This window comes from Chionomys nivalis, chromosome 5 (genome assembly GCF_950005125.1).
Source record: "Chionomys nivalis chromosome 5, mChiNiv1.1, whole genome shotgun sequence".
Classification (NCBI taxonomy): domain Eukaryota; kingdom Metazoa; phylum Chordata; class Mammalia; order Rodentia; family Cricetidae; genus Chionomys; species Chionomys nivalis.
The window spans coordinates 1,097,048-1,123,136 of NC_080090.1; the positions used below are offsets into that span (position 1 = coordinate 1,097,048).

Sequence of the window (26,089 nt, forward strand, 5' to 3'; positions counted from 1 at the left end):
TGTTCGTTTAAATGAAGAATGTTTCTGTTTCAGGATTTTAGGAAAAATGAGCTTACTAGTGGCCTGACTTAAATAATTTATAATAGAGCTTTTTTGAAAATGATTGAACACACAGAACTGTAAGACTTAAGTGCTTCATATAGAGTAAAACAGGATTCCAGCAGATTTTACTTTATTGTCCCAGTACGTAGGGAGATCCTGGAGGGTAAACTGGTCATCTACCTTCAGAAAGAGAAATGGTAAAGGGACTTGTACAAGTTATGAATTTGATAACCTCAAAAATGTTTTTGTGTTGAATATACAAATGTAATAAGATCCACGCCTAACATAATATTTAAATCCACGTAAGTTTAAAATCAATGATATATAGTAATTAATTGTCCAGTATTCTTTGAGGTAGTGAAAGAATTCAGGAAGATGAATTAATAACTATGGATAACACATATTTGTTTGTTTTGCTTTGTTTTGGGATTTTTTTGGTTTGTTTGTTTGTTTGTTGAGACAGGGTTTCTCTGGCTGTCCTAGAACTCACTCTGTAGACAAAGGTAGCCTTGAACTTGGAGATCCGCCTGCCTCTGTCTCCTGAGCACTGGGATTAAAGGTGTGTGCCACCACTGCTCGGCTGTATTTTGTATGTCTACATTGAGGATATTAGTATTAGAACTTCTGTCTTCTTTTTTTCCCTTAGTTTTGTGAGACAGAATCTCTCAGAGTACATCAGTTGACCTGGGCCTTGCTGTAGAGACAAGATTGGCCTCTCATTTATAATCCTCCTGCCTTAGCTTTTCCAGTGCTAAGATTATGACCCTTTGTCACGACTCCTGGATGAATATTATTTCAAAAGTATTAAATTCAATTTAACCAGGAGACGATTCAGGGAGAAACATCTTTCTATGGCTTTTGTGAAGGAGGAATTGCCAATTTTAGATTGTCTTATGATTAACTGAATAATAAAACTTTCAAACAATGAGTCAGGTATGGGAGTGCACACCATTTAATCCTAGTGCTTGGGATGCAGAAGCAGACAGATCTCTATGAGTTTAAGACCAGCCAGAGTTACATAGTGAGGCCTGTCTCAAAAAGGAATGAAGAAGAAAGAGGAGGATGAAGAGGAAAAGGAAGAGGAAGAAGAGAGGGAGAAGAAGGGGAAAGAAAAGGGAAGGGAGGAGAGGGAAGGGGAGGGAAGGAGAGGGAAGGAAAGGAGAGGAGAGGAGAGGCGAGGAAGGAAAAGAAAGGAAAAGGAAATTGGGAAAACTAATAAAAATTAGGAAAGCTAAGCAGTTTGGAAAATCTGTAAGTCTGCCTAAGGCACCGTGGGCAGCAGTGCTGACAATGACAGACAGGCTATTAGGGTTCCCTGGAGACTTCAGGTCCTGTCAGCGTTCTCTCAGAGCATCAAGATGACAGAACTGAGAGAGAACAAGCTTTGTCCATGTTGACAGAATAAGGCAGGGATTTTGGATTATGTTTAGCATTTAAGAGTAGAGTCTGGGTTTTTGAAAGGCATTTTGGATGCTTGATAAGCAATCAGGTATTATATCTTGTCTACGGGGAGAGTGCGACAGAGTAGATTGTCTGCATTGTTGACTAATGTCTCAGTTACCCTGGTGCCAAGTACACTTGGGACTGTTGCTAAAGCGAGCAATGATTGAGAGTCTCTGAGTGTGCTTGTTTAGAGACATTCCTGGTTTGAAAAGAAATCAGCAGTGCATAAATAATGGAGTTAACAAATTAATTAGTATGTTATTAATAACACAGGCATAAAATAATATTGGCAGTGAAACCATGAATGAGGAGGGATTTTTGAGGTATTTTACTTGAAAAATTAGAATCTAATAATCAGACAAGGGACAAAGAGGAGAAAATGAGTCAATTCAAATAGTACAGCTGGATCCCAGGCTTCTTTATTTGAAACGATGACATCTAGGTGTAGTTGGTTTATTTTACTCTTTGGGAGCCACCCAGTTCTTATTTATGAATGCCTAGCCTTAGCTTGGCTTAATTCTAGACAATTTTTCTAACTTAAATTCACCCGTTTCTCTTATTCTATGTTTTGTCTCTGGGCTATTACCCTTCTTTATTCTATATGTCTGTCTTCCCTTTTTCACTCCTTGACTGCTTGTGTGACTGGCTGGCTGCCCCCTTGAGTCCTCCTCTTCTCCTTTTCTTGATCCTCCCTCTTTTTCCCTTCTGTAGCCTAGATTTCTTCTCCTGTTTATTCTGTCTGCCAACCCCATCTATCCTTTTTCCTGCCCAGCCATTGGCCATTCAGTTCTTTATGAGACCAATTAGGTGTTTTAGACAGGCAAAGTAACACAGCTCTACAGAATTAAAGAAATGCAACATAAAGAATACAACACATCTTTGTATTACTAAACAAGTGTTCCACAGCATAAATGAATATAACACATATTAAAATAATATTCCAAAACACCTAGGGATAAAGAGGTCTGCATATTTATTGATGAAATTTCTTTTTTTGGTTTCTTTGTTTTTGTTTTTTTATTTTTTGTTTTCGAGACAGGGTTTCTCTGTAGCTTTGGAGCCTGTCCTGGAACTAGCTCTGGTAGACCAGGTTGGGCTCAAACTAACAGAGATCTGCCTGCCTCTGCCTCCCAAGTGCTGAGATTAAAGGCGTGCGCCACCACTGCCCGGCTCTTGCTGAAATGTTTTGTGACAAGAGAATTAACATGGCACAGAAAAATAAGAAAATGTTGAAAGAAGAATGAGTGGGAGCACATGCTTGAATGGATTTTGCCATTCCGTATTACAAAAAAAAAACCCAACTAATTGTGTAGTTGCTGGAAATTAGTCCCTGTGGGATTCCCAATAATATATAGCAGTTATTTAATTTTAGCTTGTGTGTGTTTGTATTATTCTGTGTGTGTGTGTGTGTGTGTGTGTGCGCGCGCGCGAAAATCTCAATCATTTAATTTTACTAATAAAGACACAGGAGCCAGATGCTGGGGTGAAAGGCTGCTAGCTCAGAGAGGCAGAGCAAGCACCCAGTTGACCTTCCTTCTCCACTGACATTCCAGAAGCTTCTCTTTTCTTTTCCTCCATCTTAAACAAGACTTATCAAACTCAGTGTTCTTCCCTTCCACTTCCTATGTACCTCTCTCTTCGTCCTCCTCACTCCCTCTTACTCTCTGTAGTTTTTTCTTGTCTACTTCCTGTCAGTTGGTTACTGTTCCTCCTCTTGAACTATGGTGGACTGTATTTAATCCTGTTCACAATAAGTAGAAAGCTCTTGGATTAAAGGTGTGTGCTAGAGCTGGACCACACCATAACTAGAAACAGGTTTTCCAGTAAATAACACAATATCAGGGTTCACAGTGTGATCAAACACTCTATAACACATGGTCATGCATGTGTGTGGAGCCAAAGATGCGTGTCTGGGGTCTTCTATTGGTCCCCTTAGGTTTTGAGACAACGTTTTTCACTGAAGTCAGCATTCAGTGATGGGCTAGCCTGGATGGCCAGCAAATTCCAGGGACTTACTGCTCTATCTGTGCCTCCCCAGAACAAGAGTTACAGATAAGCAACATACCAGCTTTGTGTGTGTGCTGGGGCCCCGAACCCAGGTCCTCACGCTTTTGCAGCAGGAACTTTACCAAATGAGCCTCTTCTCTAGCCTAGCTCTATCCTGGGTTTCATGTTCAGTGCTTTTGAGTTAACAGATAATTGGTATTCAGAAAGCAAAAAGTAAGTTTGGAATTAGTGTGATTTCCTCATTTCATAGACAATACCTTAACTTTATGAATTTTAAGAAAATAAAAATTTTAAGGTTTCTGTTCCAGAAATTTTAGCTATGGTTTAAAATAATGCTGTATTTTCCTTTTTATTAATATTTAGTTATGATGGACATAATGTGGTGCATGGCTCTAATCCCAGCTCTTGAGAGGCAAAGGCAGGCAGCTCTCCATGAATTTCAGGCCAGCCTGGTCTATAGAGTGAGTTCTAGGCCAGCCAAAACTACACAGTGAGACCCTGCCTCAAAAATAAAAACAAAAAGAATTAATTGCATTCAACTATGAGTATTTAAAATGAAAGAACATTTAAGCCAGGGTATGTAAATCACGAAGTATATAAAGAAGAGATGATAAGCGATGCTCTTCAGTATGCCATGGAAAAGTGATCTTATGCCTTGTCTCTTGCTCTTGGTAAGTGACTTTTCTTTTTCAACCATGCACCACTTACTGCCGTTCCATTAGCTGGACACTTCCCGCACTTATGCTCTGGACAAGTTTTGTGAAGAGCAGATACAGCAAGCCACCCAGGCACTAGTACAACTCGAGGAGATCAGAACTAAGGCAATTGCGGAGATAAAAAGCACAGTCTTAAAGGTAATTCTGTGAATTTATCTGTCCTGTCACTGTGTGTTAAATGAGCATCCCAAATTGCATTCCTGAAGAAAGTACTGGAAATGGACAGTTAACTAACCTGTCAACTGGTATCACATTTACTGTGTCTAAGAACCTTTGGGGGCATGATGCAGAATGCAATGACATGTGTATTTGTACATGTATGAGTGTATGAACTATAGCTATTTCTGTGTAATCAAGATGCCTCCTATCTAGCCTGAAATGACATATCAAGAGACCCCGATTAGTAACAAAGTTCTTAGTGTTCCTAAGATTAAGAAAACACCATTGCTCAGGAGCAGCATCTGGAGGAAGTGAAACGTTACTGAGGGTTTTATAAGGAGAACTCAATAATGCAGTGAACACTGTCCACTAGGCTTTCTTTCCCTGTGTGTGCCGTTAGAGCCACTCACCTGCCCATCCATTCCCATCTGACTTCCAGATGGACCTGCCTCTGAGACTCTGAACTTCACTGGCTCCAGAACACACAAGGACTCTCTTCTTGACAGATGTTTAAATGTAGTATAAACATGATGTCAAATATTGATGAAAGTTGATGATAAAATTTAGTTTTCTATACTGTCCAGGCTGATTAGAGTACTATAAATGGCAGATCACCCACATTAACCTAGGGAAATGCCATGTTTCCCAACTGCTTTATAAATTATAGGTTGCAGAAAAGAAAGATATCAAAGAATACTTTGAGTCAAAACCATCTGAAATCTACACAATGCATTTTAAACTGCCTCAGTATCGGTTTTTATTAGAAACAAATTTGAAGTTTTTAAGGCTGATTGATTACCTGTTTCAAGAACTCATTCGCCAGCTCATGAACTCTGCAGTCAGCCAGCTTTTGGAAGTATTCGTTGGTTCTGCAATGATGCCCTTTTCACAGGAAAAGAAGAATGAAAGTCTCATGAGGTAAGTGACACATTTTAACTAATAAAGGGAAGTTATATTCTTATAATATATTACTAATTATGGAGGAAATATCTAAGGATTAAAGTTAGACTTTGAAAATCTTCCATGTAGCAAATAACTTATGATCACTTCTGAATTTCTCATCAATAATACCTTAATATTGTTCATGAATTGAAGAAGAGTTTCTATTTTTTCTTTAAATTCTGAGTAGATCTTGTTCCTGTATAAAATGCTCACTAAGATTTGAATTTAAATTGCATGATTTAGCCTAACAAACTTTAAATAAATTCTTTAGTTTCCTCATGTGGAAATAAAGTTGAAATGGTAATAATGACAATGTTATTATGCTGCTAACACAGATAAATACCTGATAGATAGGAGCTACTGTTATAGGGTCTGTAGCTCCCTGTATTGTAACAATACTGATTCCTTTTTCTATAATAACTAATGATGGTGAGCATTTTTTCATATGTTTGTTGACCATTTGTTTTCACTGGGGAAATATCTGTTCAAATTTGCCTTCCATTTTTAAATCAGGCTATCTGACTTCTTATATAGGGTTGTATATGTGCTTTGGATTCCAGGCATCATCTTTCCACTTTCCGTGATGGTATTCCTTAGAGCTCAAGAGTTTTACATTTTGATTTGGATATGGTGGTGCATACCTGTGATCTCTGCGTTCCAAAGGCGAATGTAGGAGGCTACTAAGTCAAAGGCAGCCAAGGCTGCAGAGTGAGTTCCAGGCTAGCCTGCTAGGGAATGAGATCTTAGGAGGAGAGAAAGAGGTTCATCCTGATGGGAGTCTAAGATCATTTTCATATGGTCATTCCATTGTCCCAGCAATATTGTTGAAAAGAAAAAAAGTTTGTTTCTTCATTGAATTCTTTTGGCAGTTGATAATCCAGCCTGCTATAAGAACATAGATTTATTTCTCAACTTCATTTGTTCAAATGTCGATCTTTATATCAGTATCTTACGAACTTGATGGCTCTACTCTGTATGAGGAAATCGTCAGTCTCCCAACATTGCTCTTCCTGTTGTTTCCAATGTTGTCTTGGCCGTTCTATATGAATGTGCCAATTTCTGAAAAGAAAAAAGAAAAATGACAACTGAGATTTTTGTAGATATTGTATTGAATCCATTGGGAAGATTATAATAATTGTTTTTACTTTAAAAATCTTATCATTTCTCCCTTGTTTTTCCTCCCTTCAGGCTCTCACATGCACCCCCTCTCTTTCAAATTCATGACATTTTCCTTAATTGTTGGGGTATGTGTGCATGTGTGTGTGCGCATGCGTGTGCATGTGTGTAACTGAATACACAGATACAATCTGCTCAGTTCATATAATGCTACCTGTGTGTATATGATCGTCGGGCTGACCACTGGATGTTGGGGGAAGACCTAGGTAAGGCCATTTCTCCAGCTCAGTATTCCCCAGTGCCCTTGGTTTCTGTCAAAGTTGAGGCTCCAAGAGCTTTCCCCCTTCTGTGTTGGCATGCCTGTCGGTGTTTTTATTCATGTCATGTTTTGGTAGCCATGCTGATGAGACTTCATAGGCACAGCCCATTCCTCTCACATTTCTAGGAGACACAGTTTCACAGCAAAGTTCCTGCTCCTCTGATTCTTAAAACCTTCTCACCCACAACGGTCCCTGAGCCTTGGCTGCCAGAATTGGGCTGTAGATATAGCAAGCGGACTGGGCACCGCACATTCTCTTGTTCTCTGAATTTTAAGAAAATCCTGAGAGAGGATGCTTTCTTGTCAGTTCCAACTCAGATCCTCTGGGTTCTGTGTCCAAGGTGCATGTTGTCTTCAGCAATAGGGACTTAGCTTCTACCTGTAGAAAACAACCAAGAGCAATGATGTTTTAAGAGTCTCTTGGAAAACCCTGACCAACAACTCAAAGGGGGGCTCCTCATGCCTGATGTTGGTAGTTTTGTTACATATTCTGTGGCTCTAAGAGGGAGCATTGTCAGAAAACATGGGATATTTTTATTTAAACCATATATCTGGAGAGAGAGAGAGAGACTATTATGTCAGGTAAATAGATAATAATATGATGCCTTGTGACTTTTTTCAGACATTCTTACTGTTGCTTTACCCTCCACCTTATGTATTTACCTCCCCCTCAACTGATCCACACATTTTCCCCATTTCACATGTCCAATCATTTGCGCCCTCTCTGCTGCTCCTCTCCCACACAGTGATCCCCCTGCACTTCCCTGGTTTCTGCAGTTACTCTAGGTGACTTTAGTCACATCTAAAGACTAGGAGCATGGAACAGCAGATGAGAGAGAACGTGCACTATTTGTTTCTTTGGATCTGTTACCTCACTCAATATACTTTTTAGTTTGTCTGTCTGTCTGAAATTTTCATGGTTTTATTTTGCTTTATAGCTGAATAATATTCCATGGTGCGTGTTCATACTAAATTTTCATCATCCATTTGTTGGATGACATTTATGTTGTTTCCATTTTTTAGTTACTGTCAGTGGAGCAACAGTGAACATGGCGGATCAAGTATTGGGGAGTAGAATGTTGAGTCCTTCAGGCATGTGCCGAAGAATGGTAGATCTGGGTCATGTAATAGACTTATTTTTAGCTTTCTGGGAATTGTCCACATTGATTTATTGATTTTTGCCATTCTTACTTGGGTAAGATGAAATCGCAAAGCTGTTTCAATTCACATTTCCTGACTTGATAGGGACAATGAACTTTTCTTTTTGAGATGTTTCTTAGCAATTTTTATATCTTCTTTTGATAATTCTTTTTTTAGAGAATTATCAAAAGGTTATTTTTTAAAATGGGCCAGTTATTTGTTTTTGTTTGCTTGTTTTGCTTTAGGAATTTATTTTTTTTTTAAATCTAGACTAGATTTAAAGAAACAATCATCAAGGACACAGGCCAAACAAGAGGCTAGCTTTAAACCTACGCCTTAGGACCATGAGGGACTTCATCACTATCCTATTTCACTTTAAGCTATGGCTAACACAGCTGTTAGCCATTGACCTAGCTTCTGCACCCACAAACCATGGCACAGGTAGCTTAGTCTTGCACGGCCTCAGTTGAAGGACCAATCCATGTACGTGTAGATCATTCTTTATAGTAGGTACCCTTGGCCAACGAGGATCCACATATGGCCTCAATTCAAGCTCCAGACAGACTACCTTCACTGTGTGTGAAATGGGTTTCACACCTTAAAAACATGGCTACTTCAGCTGTTAAATCTTAATAATGATTGGTACACAGCTCCTTCCCACCCTTTACATGCAGCTGAAAATGGTGGGCTAGTGGCAGAACGGTGCAGACTAGCTACTGTTGACTGTATTGTTCATTAGATGAGTTAGCTAATTGTCACTTAGTTTATGTAGTAAGAAAATTATAAATGCAAAAACACAGCAAAAAATATTGGTTTGCCCCTTTCCATCTCAATGTCTTTATTTGCTAGGGTTCTCTCTGGGGTGTCACTTTCTTCTTCATCTAATTTTGTTGTTTGGCTAAACCTAAAAACCTGTCCATTTCTTTTAGGTTTTATAGTTTAATGGAGTATAGGTTTTCACAGTATTTTCTTACTTGAATGGTGGTGGTGCACACCTTTAATCCCAGCACTTGAGAGGTGGAAACAGAAACCTCCGAGTTTGAGGCTAGCCTGGTCTACAGAGTGAGTTCCAGAATAGCCAAAGCTACACAGAGAAACCCTGTCTCAAAAACAAACAAAAAAAAGCAACACAGGGTTTTCTTACAATATTTTGAATTCCATTGGTATCTGTTGTTATGTCTCCCTGTTTATTTCTGATTCTGTTCATTTGGGCCATCCTCTCTTTGGTTAGCTGGGCCAAGAGTCTATCAATCTTGTTTATCATCTCAAAGAATCAGCTCTTAGATTTGTGGTTGGTTTTTCTCTTTATTTCTATTAAGTTTGACTCTGATACTTATTATTTATTGCCATCTAGTGGGTTTCGTTTGTTCTTGTTTTTCCAAGGTTTCGAGTTGAATCATTAAGCAATTCATTTGTTTGTGCTTTCTGGTTGTTTTAAATGTAGGCACTTAAAGTTATAAATTTCCTGTATATTTTTATTTAATACAGAGTCTAGTGAAATGTGAGACGCTTGAAATATTTTTATTTATCCAATGTCTTTGCATGGGGTTCAGTCAGACATTTTGGATTTCTACAATTAAAAGAGATCAGCTGTCCTGACCTAGGAAAGAAGATTTATTGCTCAGGGCCCAATTGGCTGTTACAGCTGAGGATTCCATGACATTCTGTGTACTCCTTTTTTTTTTTAAAAAAAAAAAAAATTTTGCAGAAAGATCCCACTATATACCACACGGTTTACTTTAAACTCATTATGTAACCTAACTTAACCTGCTGTGGGATAATACTCTTGTACACTGTAAAGATTTGTCACTCGTATTAGTTTAATAAAATGCTGATTGGACAGTAGCCAGGCAGGAAGTATAGTTGGGGAGACCAGAGTAGGAGATTTCTGGGAATAGGAAAAGAGGAGATGCAGTTGCCAGTCAGAAGCAGAGGAAACAAGATGAGAATGCCTTACTGAGAAAAGGTACCAGGCCCTGTGGCTAAACATAGACAAGAATTAGGATTTATGAGTTTCTCTTGAGGAGCCATATAGACTGTGGCTTAGGTTAATGATTAAGGAAAACAAGGAAACTAGGTTAGCTCAAATTCTTTCAGTCTTAGTGTTGGGAGAGATACGTTCATGGGCTTCGGTGTATATCATAACTGAAACAAACCTTTAAATAATTGCTTACGGTTAGGTTAAGATGTTTTTGTCAATGGCTTTGAGGCAGAAAATCTTGGAGAACAATTTAAAATTTAGAAAGACACATAGTTGAGTGAGGGACTTGTTGAGGTCAAGAAACAAGAACAAAGACAGCCTGGTTATTATCAGCTGACATGCCTTTCTTGCTAGGATGGATTGGTAATCAAAGGTGATGATTAATTCCTTGTACCCATTTCTGCCCTCAGCTTCCTCACATAAAAACTATTGATAAGCCTCAGGGAATGCACCTGAGGATTTAAAGTAGAGATGACCGATTTTCATATATAAAAGTTTAAATTTGAGATTCTCAAGATTTTTATAAGATTACTTTTTAAGATAAATAATAAAGTGATTGCTCCTTTCTTTGAACTACAAAATGCAGCCTGCTAGTAAAAGAACTGGCTGAGAAAAATATCTTACTTACATAACACTCTCCTAATCCATAACAGGTTGCTTGGACATGAATCTATGTGGGTTTTTGGAGATAATTTGTTTTTCACCTATATTATGTAAAATGTTTAATCATGTAAGGGATATGAAAAGCGTGTTGCTTTTTGCTTGTATTCATTGCAATCATTAACTTAAAAAATAGACTGTAACCACACTGTACTTTTTATCCTGTTTGAAAGATATTGCTGGGGTATATAAGTTATGAGGAAAAAATAAAGTTAGAAGGAAGGCACCTAGAGAGACAGAAAGGATACATCTGAATAGAGGTAAGAAAAGAAATAAAGAAGAAAGGAGATGATAAAGAAACCCTAAAGCTGTGTGTGTTTTCCCTTTTTCACTGGCCCAAGAGAGTTAAGTTTTACTCCCTCAGGTAGAACAGTCAAATTGAGTGATTAGTTCACCGACTCTGTGCATTCCCCCCAATCTCCAAACTGCTGAAGGCTGGCCCTCACGGTAGCAATATCTTGGGTTTTGCTTGTGTCTGTGTGTGTGTGTGTGTGTGTCTGTGTCTGTGTGTGTCTGTGTCTGTATGTGTGTGTGTGTGCGCGCGCGCGCATGTGCCCTCCTATTGATTTTTGGTCTACACAATACAGATCTGTCCCCTGTGATGTTTCTCTGGGTTGAGGTCATTCTCCAGTGAAAGAATTAGCTGCAGCACGTCCTGGATTCCCCCATCTCTTAATTCCGTGTTTTATCCGTATAGCAGGAACTGTGAGTGTGAGGGCCTGTGCCAGTCTCTGGGAGATCGTGATTCCTCTTGGCCTCCATTCACACTCACAAACACAGTGTGGGCAACTTCTGATCTCCTGCGGGTCCTGCAGCTGTTGGACCATTTGGATCTTGCATCTGTTTTGGAAGTGGCTCCTCTGTTAGTTTTTTATGAGGGATTTTAGAAACATAATTTGATTTTGACTTTTAAACCAGTCAGGGAGTTTCTGTCTCTTGAGAAGGAAATCAAGATGGTTTGTGTCCTTGATACCATACCTTAAGTTATATTTATAGTCACTGTTCCTTTTGTCAATAGTTTTGATCTTTCCCCTTTGTCCAGATTCCTGTTTTTCAAATTTGTCTCTTTAGGCAGGACCAGATAGTTCTAGGTGTACGTATCTCTTATTCCCATCCGATGCCATCAACCTCCATGTATTGGAATTGCCTTTTTCTGTTTGTTTATGAGTTCTCCATCTTTCTGAATACAGTGGTTAAAGTCATTTTCTCTAGGGACATCATAGAGTACGTGTGAGGATGAATGAGGCTCTGGGTTCAGCCCACAGCTCCTTGCTGATGGACATCTCCTAAAGTATACTCTATTTTTCTATCCTCCCTATTTCAGACTTAATACCGTGATGTTTTCCATTCTGCTCCTCTTCCTGCTAAAGTGAGACATCATTTTCATGAGGCTGACATCTGTATGGCATGACGGATGTCATCTGAAGTGGGCTGCTCAGTGTCGTCACATATTGTATCGTGTCGTACGGCCACCACCGTCCGCTTCCAGCATCTCTTATAAAATTCCACATTACCCGCCCCTTTCTAGCCATGGCAACCTCTTCTAAGAATCTGCTCATTCTAAGTACCTTGCATATCTGGAGTCATAAATATTGCTGTTTTTATCTGGCATATTCCACTTATAGTAATATCTTTAAGGCTTGTCCATGTTGAAGTGTATATGAGAATTTCATCCCTTTCGAGGCTAAATGTGCTCTGATGTCTGTTGCAGGACACTACTCCCCCACTCACCTGTGTCTCTCTTCCCTGTGGACTGTGGCTAGAATGCAGCTGTGCAAACTGGTTTGGAACATGTGCTTGAGCCCCTCACTTCAGTTCTTTGACGTGTACACTTAGAATTTCTGGGTCATATAATTCCATAGTTAATATTTGGGGAACATCTTTACAGTGTATGACACCTACATTTGGAGATCAGAGAACAACCTTGGATGTTTTTCACGAGGTGCCTTCCACCTTTTTGTGTGAGACAGGATCTTTTACTGACCTGGAATCTTAACACATAGGCCTGGCTAGTTAGCCTGCCAAGTGTCCAGGGGGCTCTTGCCTCCTGTCTTGACACCACTGAGGATATAGATGTGTTGCAGCCGTACCTGGCTTCTTATGTGGGTTCTGGCAACTCAAACTCAGGTCCTTATACTTGCGAGGCAAACATTTTACCGACTGAGTCGCCATCCCAGCCTTTCCCACACTGACAATTGTCTCACTTGTTTTTCCTTTTTTCTTTCTTTCTTTCTTTCTTTCTTTCTTTCTTTCTTTCTTTCTTTCTTTCTTTCTTCTCTTTCTTCCTCTCTTGCTTGCTAAGTTACAGGAATTCTTTACATATTCTCATATATTAAACATTAAAATATGTGATTTCAAAAATAAAATGTTCTCCAATTTCTTAATCTAGAGCAAGGAAGATCTTTTCTAGAAAGATATCGAATGATGATGGAGAATTTATTAATCCAAGCTTACCTCCTCCTCCTGTTCAAAACTCAGAACCCAAACCAGACACTGATGTTAATGTGGTAAGATGCACCTTAGAAACATTAACACAAATTTTGATATAAGATGGATAGCAAGTTTCTGAATTAAAAACTCAATAATTGTTTGTTACACACACACACACATGCACACACATGTGCCTTCTTCTATCATTGTAAAAAGCTGGAATAATGCTTATCCCAAATTTTCCACTGTTGTTAATTCATATTTTACTTATTTGCTATTTGACAAGTAAATATAGTTATAATTTATAGTACTATGTAAACTCTATTATCACAATGTAAATGCCCTACTAATTTTGTTCTTGTCTTGTGGACATATTTGCTAAATTAGATTTTAAACAGAGGGAAAGTAGAGATGGACTCGAAAAGAACATATGCACCAATATTTGAAGTAAACCTATATTTGAGAATTCTCTCTTCGGATAAGTCTCCAGAGGACTCTGAAGAGAAGGCTCAGAAGTCTGACCAGACCCTTGACGAGTCTCTGGCATGTGATGACGACGAATTCTTCGAAAACAGACAAAGTTATGTGAGAACTTCAAGTGAAGACCTGCTCTTGAAATACAATCAGCCGAGCAAGTTCGGTACCCTCCTCCGACGGATCCTTTCAGGTAAGACTGAAAGAAGCATACTGGCAGCTGGAAATAATAACTGAAAGAAAAAAAAATAAGTTTGCACCTTACTAGTTTGTATAGTGTGATGTTCACACGTGCTAATGTGAACAATGATAGAACACGAATCTCAGCCTGTGGCACATGTTTCACCTTGAAACACGTAGGATTTCTCAACCAGGGGCTTCTGGGCTTCCTTATCAGGATGAGCTCACCTGGAATGGCATCCAAGCATGCAGACTCCTGAACAGCAGTGCCACTCAGTGGTAGAGTGTTTACCTAGCACAAGTGAGGCCCTGATTTATTTCCCAAATCCACAGAAAAGGAAAAGAACACACTCTGGGACTCTGTATGAGAGCTCCTTTCTTGGTATCAGAGTCTAGGGGCCGCTGATGAATTACCCCTTTCAGCCGGTCTCTATAATTGGCTCTCAGGATATTTAGAAAATACTAATATATGTTAAGTTGTTGTCTAGCATTTTAAAATATTAAGAAGTTTTTACTTTCTCTTTCTCTGATAGACACAGGACTCCAGACTGAGTCTGAGCAAGGGCACTTCTATAATAAGTAAGCATGAGACATTTTTATAAGTAGCTGTATTTTGTTGGGTACTGTATTCAATTGAATATATGTTTATTGTTTTCTCTCAGATTTTCTGAATTCCCAACAAACCTCTTTATACATCCCAACAGACTGGACTTTTCAACACAATTCCAAAATGTGATAGCAACTATTGAAAAATATATAAGTAAGTATTTGAAAGGCTTAGTGCCATCTTTGGCAATGTTTTTTAAATTGACCATTATCCAATATTCTTAGTCAGTGATATATAAGGCAGTTATAAATAAGAGACCATGTATTCCAGTGTTTAGGATCAAGCAATGTTAATTTAGAATTATTTGAAGGTGTGTGTGTGTGTGTGTGTGTGCATGTGCATATCACAGTATTGGTCAGAATTCTCTAAAGGAACAGAACTGATAGAATGAGTTTGTATGTGTATACATACATATATATTTATATATACATATATGTACATATACATATCTGTGCATATACATACACACACGTGTGTGTGTGTGTGTGGATTTGTTAGACTGGCTTACAGGCTTTAGTCTGGGTAATCTAACAGTGGCTGGCTCCCAGTGGTAGTTGTTCAGTCCATGAGACTGGATGTCACAGTCGGCCCAGTTGGTTGCTGGAGTCCCAGGGAAATCCTAGAGAGCTGCTAGTCTTCAGTCTATGCTGGGATCCCATAGAAGACGTTCTAATACCAGTGAAGAAATGCCTTGGGAACAGGCTAGATGAATCTGACATGAGAGTGGGGGCAAGCAGGCATAAAGCAAAAGCTTCCTTCTTTCATGTCCTTTTATGTGGGCTGCCACTAGGAGGTTTGGCCTAGATTTAGGGTGGGTCTTCCCATCTCAAATAATTCATTCAAGCAAATCCCTCACAGGTGTGTCTAGCTACTTGGCTTGTAGTAGATTACACACTATAGATGTAGTCAAACTGACCATCAAGATTAGCCTGCATGCCTGTAAAGAGAATGCATGAAAGATAGGAATTGGGCAAGCAACCTAAGGCTCGAGTTATTTGAATTTTATTTCATAGCATTGCAAAGATCTTGTTTCTACCTTGAATAAATTTTAAATGATTATTTTCAGCTGTATGTATGTAATCTGAGATTACATGGCAGTGACTTCCTTGGTCAAAGAGTTTCTTCATTTCTCACAATAAGTTTTAGGAACAAATTGGACTATTAGGAGCCTTGGCAACTCTTCTGTCATTTGCTGTAGTTTGCTAAGTTCGTGTGCCTATAGAGCTGCCCCACTGCCTTCTAGTTTTTAGCACTGCACACTCGTTTCTGCCCAGGAATTTATCACCTGGAATTAACTACTTCTCTATGGAAATTAGAGGCATGTATTAATGATTCTTAAATTTAAGGGAGGGAGATTAATTATGAAGAAGTAGGTCCTCTGTCAGTCTTTCTGTAGATAGATTCCCTTTGCCACTTAGGTTTTCTTTCTTTCTTTCTTTCTTTCTTTCTTTCTTTCTTTCTTTCTTCCCTTCTGTCTTTAATTTTTGGTCTCTGTTTCTTGAGTTAAAACATCTGACCACTTCCATGTTTTTTCCCTCAATATAAAATGTTTTTGCCATTTGATTTTTTTAAATTTTCATTATAAGCTGGGTGGTGGTAGTGCACACCTTTAATCCCAGTACTCGGGAGGTAGAGGCAGGAGGATCTCGGGGAGTTCGAGGCCAGCCTGGTCTACAAGAGCTAATTCCGGGACAGGCACCAAAGCTACAGAGAAACCTGTGTCGAAAAAAACCAAAAAAAAAAAAAAATCATTATAAAATTAACTTGAGGCTTCTATGAAAATCATGAGCAGAGTGGAGCATTCCTGCATGCTCTACCCATGCTGTGATCATCAAAACTGCACAAGTAACTCTACAGCAGCACTAATGAAATGACAGAGGTCGGCTGCTTTGCTGATGTCAGCTTTCTGGTCCAGGATCTGGAGTCCACAGCTGTGCTTTGCATTGTGTCTCTTGAGTCTTCCAGTCTGTGATAGCTCCCTTTCCTGTCTTTTGTGATCTTAAGGAATTTTCTTAAATGTACTAGTTAGTTTTCCTGTAAGTATACGCCAGTTTGGTTTGTCTACTACTGTCACATGATAAGTTTTGAGGTGTTGCATTTGAGGCAGGGATGTTGTGATAGCTTGTTATCCTTTTATTGTCTCAGGTCATTAGACATGTCCAACATGCAGTTGCACATTGTGTTACTAGTAATGCTAATCACAAATACTTGGCTAAGGTGATCCTTGGGAAAGTCAGAAGATAATACAAATATATTTCTGCTGATAAACATGCCGTTGATTGTAGCATTCATCGGTGGGAAATCCTGCACTGGTCAACCAGCTCTCCCCAAAAGGAGTTTCTCTTCCTCTAATTCTTCACACTTTTATCACTCAGGATTCTTATATAAGGAACAGTTGCCCCTCCTCTGTTTACATATCTGTGGTATATGTTTAGTTGTATTTGAACTCTTAGATTTTATTGTATTTTCAGTATAGAAAGATTACTTTATATTTATATGTATATGAATATTTATTCTTATTTACATTTATTTATGTGGTGTATGAAGCTTTCTTGTTTTTCCTAAACTTTGCCAATGTTGCATTGTCAGCCTTTAAGAAGTTCCTTTATCTTCAAGAGAGAGGTAGTAACAGCACATTTTGTTGATTTCTGTGTCACTAGGACTTGGTGGATGGCTCATATTTCCTTACCCCAGTAATCCATCTCTATGTCTCATCAAATGTTGACTCGCTGCTGTGTGAGAGGGGTCTCTTGAGTGTGCTAGGTCAAATCTATTAGCAGCTGTAAGATTTGTAAGATGTTGTGATGGTGGAAATGCTAACTTTTCAATGCTTTGTTCCAGCCACAATCGTTCCTCTTCACCAAGACCCTCGCCTGTCTACCATTATTGAATTGGTTTCGGTTCCAGATTTATCTAATGAGTCAGAAAGTATAATCAAATATAAGAAGCACGTTCAATGGCCAGATTACTATATCCTTTTTGAAACTGATGCTGACTATCAAAACAAAGTAAGTTTTGAGATTGTATGTCTTGGCAGTACCCCACTGAAATTACTATATGAACATGATGTATGGAAAACATCAGAGCATGCTAATTCATGGCAATGGGAGACTCATCCCAGTGACTCTACACTTGTCTTCCCATGGCCTCTGATCTCTACTTACCACAGGTTTCCAAACCTCCACCGTGGAAATGAGTTTTCTTCCCTACAGTTCTTTTATAACATTGGCTTGCCAATATGTTGGCTTGCCATTCCCCAGCCCTTCCCTTACCACATAACTATATATTTTTGTGCAAACTGACAGTAGAATATAACTATCTCAGCTTGTGTATGGATTCTGTCCTGTCCAAAACAACTGTCTTAAGAACTAGATGAAGTCATAAATACATAGGACTGGCTTTGTCTGTGGCTATGTTAAGAACAGAGACTTAAAGCTCAGGTGACATGTAATGAAATAGATGTCTTGTCTCTGTAATATATAGTTCAGTTGACTCCTTGATTACAAAGTTAAATATCTGAGTAGCTTTGCATAAAAGTCAAGTGTTAATTATCTACATTGCTTGGTCTTGTTTCCAACATATTTCAATATTTACTCCCAGCTCTAAACAGAATGAGTTGTACAAAGACCATTACCTAACAGAAACAACCAGCTTGCCAAGCCAGACATTTACATTCCTATGTTCAAAGTTTGAGTAACCTTTTCATTCCCAGATTGTGAGTGCTGACTATTGTATCATTTTCATTCCCAGATTGTGAATGCTGACTATTGTATCATTTTCATTCACAGATTGTGAGTCTGCTGACAATTATTGGTAATTCAATGGGCCTGGTTACCAATTACAGCTGCAGTTTTCTAAAGTATTGTTACATGGTAGAAAAGGCCAAAGTCATGAGTACGAAACTGCCATTTATGGGGATCTTAACATCAACAGAGTTTAAAAGTATAATACATAAATTCAGAGGCTACCTAAAACAGATTGTGACTATGGCTATTGAGATGCGCCTTGGAATTTTTTGCGTGAAAAGTTTGGATTATCAATTAGCATGCTTAACATATGTTGATAACATCATAGAAATGAGCTACGACCTGTTACGTTATGCAATTGAGCAAAAAAACACAAATCTATTGGAAGTAAGTCTTTAAATCTTTCCTTTTTCATAAGATTTTAGATTAGATCAAAGATTTTTGGATTAGATCATAACTGTAAAACACACACTCAGAAAATACACAGAAGTATTATCCTGGGAAAATCTGAAAGTAGTGTGATTCCATCTGCTTTTGTTTTGATCTTTGTCTTTGTGTATGTGCATCCATGTATGTGAATGTGACTTGCATGTGTGCTGTGGAGGGCAGAGGACAACTTCGGGTGCTAGCTTCTCTTCCTCATTGTTTGAGATTGTGTCTCTTGTTTGTATGGCATAAACCAGGCTCTTGGGCTTCTGGGAATTTTCTTGTCTCCAGTTGATCTGGCCCTAGAAACCCTGGGATTAAAGACACACATGCTACTGTGTCTGGTTTTACATAGTTTATAGAGAGCCAAACTTGAGTCTTCCCACCGTATAGCAAGTGCTTACCCAGCACTTCCTTGAGAACTTACTTCCTTGAGAACTTTCTGTGACATTGAAAGTATATCCCATGTCACTCTCCATCTCCACTTTGATCTTTTTAACATGCATCACTATCTGGCATTATGTTAGATGTTTGCTTGTTTATACTCCTCTCAGAACATAAGATCCACCATTCTATGGAGTATCTTGCAACGCTAATGCAATTTCAGTGTGTATTAGGGCTATCTTTGGGGGCAGTTCTCTTATGGGACAAATTTTCTAAGACCACTGTCATTTGAAACTTCTATTAAAAAAAACTATGAGTATGCAAACATCTGAGAGCACCCTAAATTTAAGTTTCTAGGACAAATATGGATCCTAGTATACTAACCATTGTCTGTACCAACATTCTCAGTAATACCCTAGACCTGCTTAAAGACTGGAAGTTATATAACAACTTCATTTCTCCTTTAGTTAGCCAGACAGACCACCAATACTTCTTAAACCTAAAGCTAATGCTAACCTTTGACTATGCCTCTGCAATATAGCGGTGAAAAGACAGCACCATTCTTGCACATACGGAGTCTAATGTAGCATAAAATCTCATCAGAACCATCTAACAGAGCCTGGGTAGACAAGGAATAGTTTTCAAAAAGAATGCTAATTACTAAGGGAGAAGTAGCAGAGGTATGAAAGCATTGGGTTGACAGGCAGGATACTACGGGCAAATGTTAATTTAACTAGATTCAGTTACACATGACCCCCTACCCCCACCACCGAAAGAAATGAACCTGTGGCTTATACAAGTTAGAACTAATTTCTCTGCCAGATAGTAGTACACAGAGAGACAACCTAGGGCTACTATTAGACTCCACATAGTCATTGAGAATTCTGGCTGCTTTGGGCTCTCTGTGTCTCCCCCAAGCCTTCCTCATATCACATGTCTTTTCTCAGCAGCAAGGCAGAAGAAGGCAACATGCCTGTTATGGGTCTAGAAGTTGGGTAGTAAAATGTCTTCATATAGAGTTCCTTCCTAAGGGCTCCCCCATACCATCTTCTATTTTAACATAATTTTTCATTACTTAAAAAGAATATTTTATTAAATTCTTCAAGAATTTCTGGCAATGTATTTTGACCATAGTCACTTCCTTCCCCCATTCCTCCCAGAGCCACCCCCGCATCCTACCCGCCCAAATGTGTGCTCTCTTTCTCTCTCTTTCTGTAACCCATCAAATCCAGTCTGTGCCAGCCAACTACTCTTGGGTCTGGCACCTGCTCTACAGTGTAGTTGAGTTACCAGGGGTCAAATTGAAAAACTCTAGAACAACTCTGAGGCCTCTCAGCCTTAGTGCTTCCCCCTTCCCTGGAAACCTAACAACTTCCCATGCACATACTGGAATGTTGGGGATTTTCCATCTCCCTGTGGCCTTGTGGATGTTCTCCAGATAGAACTCAGTTATTGGAATTGGGGAAAGATAACCCTTAGAGGTTGACTCCATTCCTTGGTCTTGGTCAAGGGATATTGACTCAGTTCCTCGGATACGGTTAGGATAACTCACAGATGTTTCTCCCTTACCCCGCCTGATCTAGCAACCACTCTCTTGCCGTGGCTAAGACCAATCATTGCTAGTAACCCTTTGAATCAGCCAATCCTAATAGTTGGAAAAACAACCCCAGACTCCCCCTTTGTTTCTGTGGCTTTTTACTTTAAAAGTAGCCTGTACCAGCTATTTGGGGTCTTTTGGCTTCTTGAATGCTGAAAGAATTCTGTCATGACAGAATTAAAATCCTCATGCTTTTACATCAACTGCAGTGTGAAAGTGTTTTCTTGGGGTGACTCCTCCTCGGTGATTGGACTTCAGGGTCCAACAAAATCATTGAAGAAAACCACCTCTCTCTCTCCCGGAAGCTATCAAACGCTAATAGTTTCCTAGCTGGGGGTGGGACTTCATGTCCATCTCCCCTCCCCAGTCTGATCTTGAGCCTTGAGGGTCTGTGCCACAATCATTGTGCGCAGGTGCAGCTTCCCTGCTGTGTCCAGAAAACACTATTTCCGAAAGGTCATCCACCAACTCTGTCCCCTCTTCTCTGAAAATCCCTGACCTTGGGAAGGGGAGGATTGTGCACAGATGTCCCATTTAGGATTGGGCATTGCACAGCTTCTTATTCTCTGCACCTTGACCAGCTGCTGGTCTCTGTGCTAATTGCCGTCTATTGGGAGAAGAAGCTTCTCTGTTGCGGGTTGACTCATGATTCTGTAACTTTACCAAGTATCTGATCTTAGACTAATTTGAGGTGCAGTTCCTTGTCTGATAAGTAGAGAAACCAACACCTAATATACAAACACAGTCTCTCAATAAAATGGGACCATAGACTGGGGAATCTGGACTGTGCATGGTCAAAATGGCTGTGTTCTCCTCACAGTCCAGCCTCGCTCTTGACGTCTGCATCACACTTATTTAAAGTTGTCCATAGAGTCTTTCTCGTGTCTTATTTATTTTGCCTGTGAAATATATTCAAGCACTTTCTGCTAATTGTAGAAAGATTTGACTGTGTCAGTGTTCTAGCATTTAGCAAACACTTAGAATTATGCGCACTTTGTATGTGATTGGTTTCTGAAATTACAGCTACAGAAGTCAGAATTCCAAGATAAAGCCAAAATTTTCTAAAACAGTGAATCTATTGCATTCTTACCATTTGGGGTTAATAATTTCAGACCTTAGATTCGTCGCTGCGCCAGCTGGCTTGTGAGCCTGCGCGGGTAGAGGAGTTTGTGGACCATTTTAATTGTTTGGAAGAAATTACCTCGAGTATTTCTGAATTAGAGAGAGACGTTTCCACAGTTTCTCAGTTGTATTCTGTTGTGAGGCATTACCAGATCGATATTTCTGAAGAGCAGAAGGCCATCTACAGAATCCTTTTCATGAAGTTTAATCATCTAAAAACAGCTATGAAGTTAATTGCCACAAATAAAGAGGCCACCCTAAATAAATTCAGAAACAGTTTGGAAACACATATTATTGGTTTACGAGTAGATGTCAGTAACCTAAAGGATAAAGTAAGTGCTTTTTGTTATTATTAAAATTCTTATCTTAGTAACAGTCTGCATTTAGATTTTTGCTCTCTAAGGAATCATTGCTAAATAACTTAATCCAGATATAGTTGCCCAGTGTGGTGCTTTGAATGAGAAATGTCCCCCTTTTAAACACTTTGGTCCCGAGGTGGCGGGTACTGATTGGGGAGATTAAGAAGGTGTGGCATGGTCAGAAGAAATACGTTACAGGGGGCGGACCTTCAGAGTGAAATCATCAGGTACTTCCAGCTTGCCTTCTCGGCCTCCTGCTCGAGCTCGAGGGAGTGAGCTCTCAGCTCTCTGCTCTGGCCATCATGCCTGATGCTTGCTGGCATCGCTCCCCTGCTGCAATGGAGCTTTAGCCAGAACTCTTCCCTAAGCTGCCCTGGTCACAGTGTTTAATCACAGCAGCAGAAAGCCGCTAACACACCCTGGGATTCACAAGTAGAATCTGATGGATTGTGAAGTTGAATGGGACATGATATCACAAATCTCTTTTTTGGTAACCTCTACCAGGAATCTAGCCTTTTCTTGATCTATGAACGAATGTGATTTCCAGGACACCAAAGTCCTTCAACAACTGCAGAAAAGGGGGCGACATGAAACAAGCTTTCCTAAACTTGGTCTAGGCTTTTGGGTCAAATGATAATATTCCAATTTCATTCATTTTATCATGTCAAAAAGTAGGTCATTTACTAAAAATGTTGCCAGTAAGACATGTCTGTGTTCTGGGCTGTCTGGCCTCTTTGAGTGTTTTTCCTGTCGGTTGTAGATAAGAAGTCCCATCCTGCTGTGTGGCAGTACTCCAGTACCAAAAGCCAAGGACCTGGTCAAGTCTCTTGCAGCAGAAACGGCAAACTTGACTAACAAGGTGAAGACCTACGCAAGCTACCAGGACTATTACGACGACTCCCAATCCCACATGCACTCCCTCAACATGGAAGAGATCACACAGATTGTGTTGACTGAGATCTCTGACATCGAGTGTGACCTGATGCTGAGGAAACTCTTATGGGACGCCCAAGAAGAGTGGGGCACCCTGTTCTGGGAGTGGAGGGGCTGCACTCTCCAAAGCATAGATATGGACTTAGTGAGGAGCAATGTCTCCAAGTGGCTGCATATAATCATCGTACTGGAAAAAGGTAATGCATGCCCCCACAGCTTCCTACCCACCGCAGGCAGAACGGTCAGTCTTCCTTTGGCCTTCCCTCAGAAGCTGGCCATCAGACACCTGCAGAGACAGACAGAGAAATCTAGGTAGAAGTCCTGTACTGAAGCAAGATGCAGTTTAGAGCCTTGGGTAGTTTGTAACAGGTGGTTACAAATAGTCTTGTAGCCTTTAAGGCCCAGCACTCGGGAGGTAGAGCCAGCTCGATCTCTGTGAGTTCGAGGCCAGTCTGGTCTACAGAGCAGATGCCAGGACAGCCAGGACTGTTATACAGAGAAACCCTGTCTCAAACACACACACACACACACACACACGCACGCACGCACGCACGCACGCACGCTGGTTTCATGGGTAGAACTTCAGATGTTTCAGAATCAGTTTTGACTCCCAGGGTTTGAGGGTTTCAGATGTTTTTATGCTAAAATCCTGCCAGCAGAATCTTTTCCTGAATTCTTTTTTTTTCTCATTTTTTTATTCTTTTTTAATTAAAATTTCCAACTGCTCCCCATTTCCCATTTATTGCCCCCTCCCCCCGCTCCCCTCCCCCTATCCCCACTCCTCTTCTCCTCCCCCCAGTCCATTCCCCCTCCCTCTCGATACTGAAGAGCAGTCCAAATTCCCTGCCCTACAGGAAGACCAAGGTCCTCCCACTTCTATCTAGGTCCAGGAAGGTGAGCATCCAAACAGGCTAAGCTCCCACAAAGCCAGTTCATGTATTAGGATCGAAACCTAGTGCCATTGTCCTTGGCTTCTCATCAGCCTTCATTGTCCGCCATGTTCAGAGAGTCCAGTTTCAACCCATGCTTATTCAGTCCCAGTCCAGCTGGCCTTGGAGAGCTCCCAATAGATCAGTTCCACTGTCACAGTGGGTGGGTGCACGCCTCGTGGTCCTGATTTCCTTGCTCATGTTCTCCCTCCTTCTGCACCTCATTTGGACCTTAAGAGCTCAGACCATTGCTCCAAATTGGGTCTCTGTCTCTCTCTCGATCCATCGCCAGATGAAGGTTCCCGTGCCATTCTCCTTGGCCTCTCGTCAGCTCTCATTGTCCGCCACATTCAGAGAGTCCGGTTTTATCCCATGTTTTTTCAGTAGCAGTCCAGCTGGCCTTGGTGAGCTCCCAATAGATTGGCCCCACTGTCTCAGTGGTTGGGTGTACCCCTAATGGTCCTGACTTCCTTGTTCATGTTCTCTCTGCTTCTGCTCCTCATTATAACCTTGGGAGCTCAGTCCGGTGCTCCAGTGTGGGTCTCTGTCTCTATCTCCATCCATCGCTAGATGAAGGTTCTATGGCAATATGCAAGATATTCATCAGTATGATTATAGGATAGGTTCATTTCAGGTTCCCTATCCTCAGGTGCCCCAATGAACTAACTGGGGACATTGCCCTGGGCATCTGGTAGCCATTCCAAGTTCAAGTCTCTTGCCAACTCTTAGGTGGCTCCCTTAACTAAAGTATGAGTTTCCTTGCTCCCCTATCCAACCTTCCTTTATCCCCAATCACCCCGATTCCCCCAGTTCCCCTCATCCTCTCCTTCACACTTTTCTCTCCCCATCACCCCTCATCCCCATCCCACCCCACCCCCAAGATTTCAATTTTTTGCCCAGCTATCTTGTCTATTTCCCATAGCTGGGAGGATATCTATATGTTTTTCCTTGGGTTTACCCTCTTGTTTAGCTTCTTTAGGATCACAAATTATAGACTCAGTGGCCCCTATCCATGGCTAGAAACCAATTATGAGTGAGTACATCCCATGTTCTTCTTTTTGGGTCTGGGTTACCTCACTCAGGATCGTATTTTCTATTTCCATCCATTTGCATGCAAAATTCGAGAAGTCATTGTTTTTTACCGCAGAGTAGTACTCTAATGTGTATATATTCCACACTTTCTTCATCCATTCTTCCATTGAAGGGCATCTAGGTTGCTTCCAGGTTCTGGCTATTACAAATAATGCTGCTATGAACATAGTTGGACAAATGCTTTTGTCATATAATAGGGCATCTCTTGGGTATATTCCCAAGAGTGCTATTGCTGGGTCCAGGGGTAGGTTGATCCCAATTTTTCTGAGAAACCGCCACACTGATTTCCAAAGTGGTTGCACAAGTTTGCAGTCCCACCAGCAATGGATGAGGGTCCCCCTTTCTCCACAACCTCTCCAGCAAAGGCTATCCTTGGTGTTTTTGATTTTAGCCATTCTGACAGGTGTAAGATGATATCTCAAAGTTGTTTTGATTTGCATTTCTCTGATTGCTAAGGAGGTTGAGCATGACCTTAAGTATCTTTTGGCCATTTGAACTTCTTCTGTTGAGAATTCTCTGTTCAGTTCAGTGCCCCATTTTTTAATTGGGTTAATTATCCTTTTAAAGTCTAGTTTCTTGAGTTCTTTATATATTTTGGAGATCAGACCTTTGTCTGTTGCAGGGTTGGTGAAGATCTTCTCCCAGTCAGTAGGCTGCCTTTTTGTCTTAATGACAGTGTCCTTTGCTTTACAGAAGCTTCTCAGTTTCAGGAGGTCCCATTTATTCAATGTTGCCCTTAATGTCTGTGCTGCTGGGGTTATACATAGGAAGCGATCTCCTGTGCCCATATGTTGTAGGGTACTTCCCATTTTCTCTTCTATCAGGTTCAGTGTGTTCAGATTGATATTGAGGTCTTTGATCCATTTGGACTTGAATTTTGTGCATGGTGATAGATATGGGTCTATTTTCATTCTTCTACAGGTTGACATCCAATTGTGCCAGTACCATTTGTTGAAGATGCTTTCTTTCTTCCATTGTATACTTTTAGCTCCTTTATCGAAAATCAGTTGTTCATAGGTTTGTGGGTTAAAATCCGGGTCTTCTATACGATTCCATTGGTCGACTTCTCTGTTTTTATGCCAGTACCACGCTGTTTTCATTACTGTAGCTCTGTAATAGGATTTGAAGTCAGGGATGGTAATGCCTCCAGAAGTTCCTTTATTGTATAAGATTGTTTTGGCTATCCTGGATTTTTTGTTTCTCCATATAAAGTTGATTATTGTCCTTTCAAGATCTGTGAAGAATTTTGATGGGATTTTAATGGGGATTGCATTGAATCTATAAA

At 40.2% G+C, this 26,089-nt stretch overlaps 1 protein-coding gene across 1 annotated transcript in view; it reads left to right on the top strand.

Moving 5' to 3' along the window:
- The window catches only part of Dnah14 (dynein axonemal heavy chain 14), a 277,305-nt gene that overhangs the window by 56,101 nt on the left and 195,115 nt on the right, over positions 1-26,089 (top strand). Inside the window, exons 11-21 of the mRNA XM_057769862.1 lie at positions 4,215-4,346; positions 5,035-5,285; positions 11,145-11,155; positions 12,917-13,032; positions 13,343-13,622; positions 14,143-14,188; positions 14,272-14,369; positions 17,058-17,224; positions 18,005-18,349; positions 21,482-21,823; positions 22,611-22,980. Coding sequence (XP_057625845.1) covers positions 4,215-4,346; positions 5,035-5,285; positions 11,145-11,155; positions 12,917-13,032; positions 13,343-13,622; positions 14,143-14,188; positions 14,272-14,369; positions 17,058-17,224; positions 18,005-18,349; positions 21,482-21,823; positions 22,611-22,980 — 2,158 coding nt within the window. The remainder of the gene's footprint in view (positions 1-4,214; positions 4,347-5,034; positions 5,286-11,144; positions 11,156-12,916; positions 13,033-13,342; positions 13,623-14,142; positions 14,189-14,271; positions 14,370-17,057; positions 17,225-18,004; positions 18,350-21,481; positions 21,824-22,610; positions 22,981-26,089) is intronic.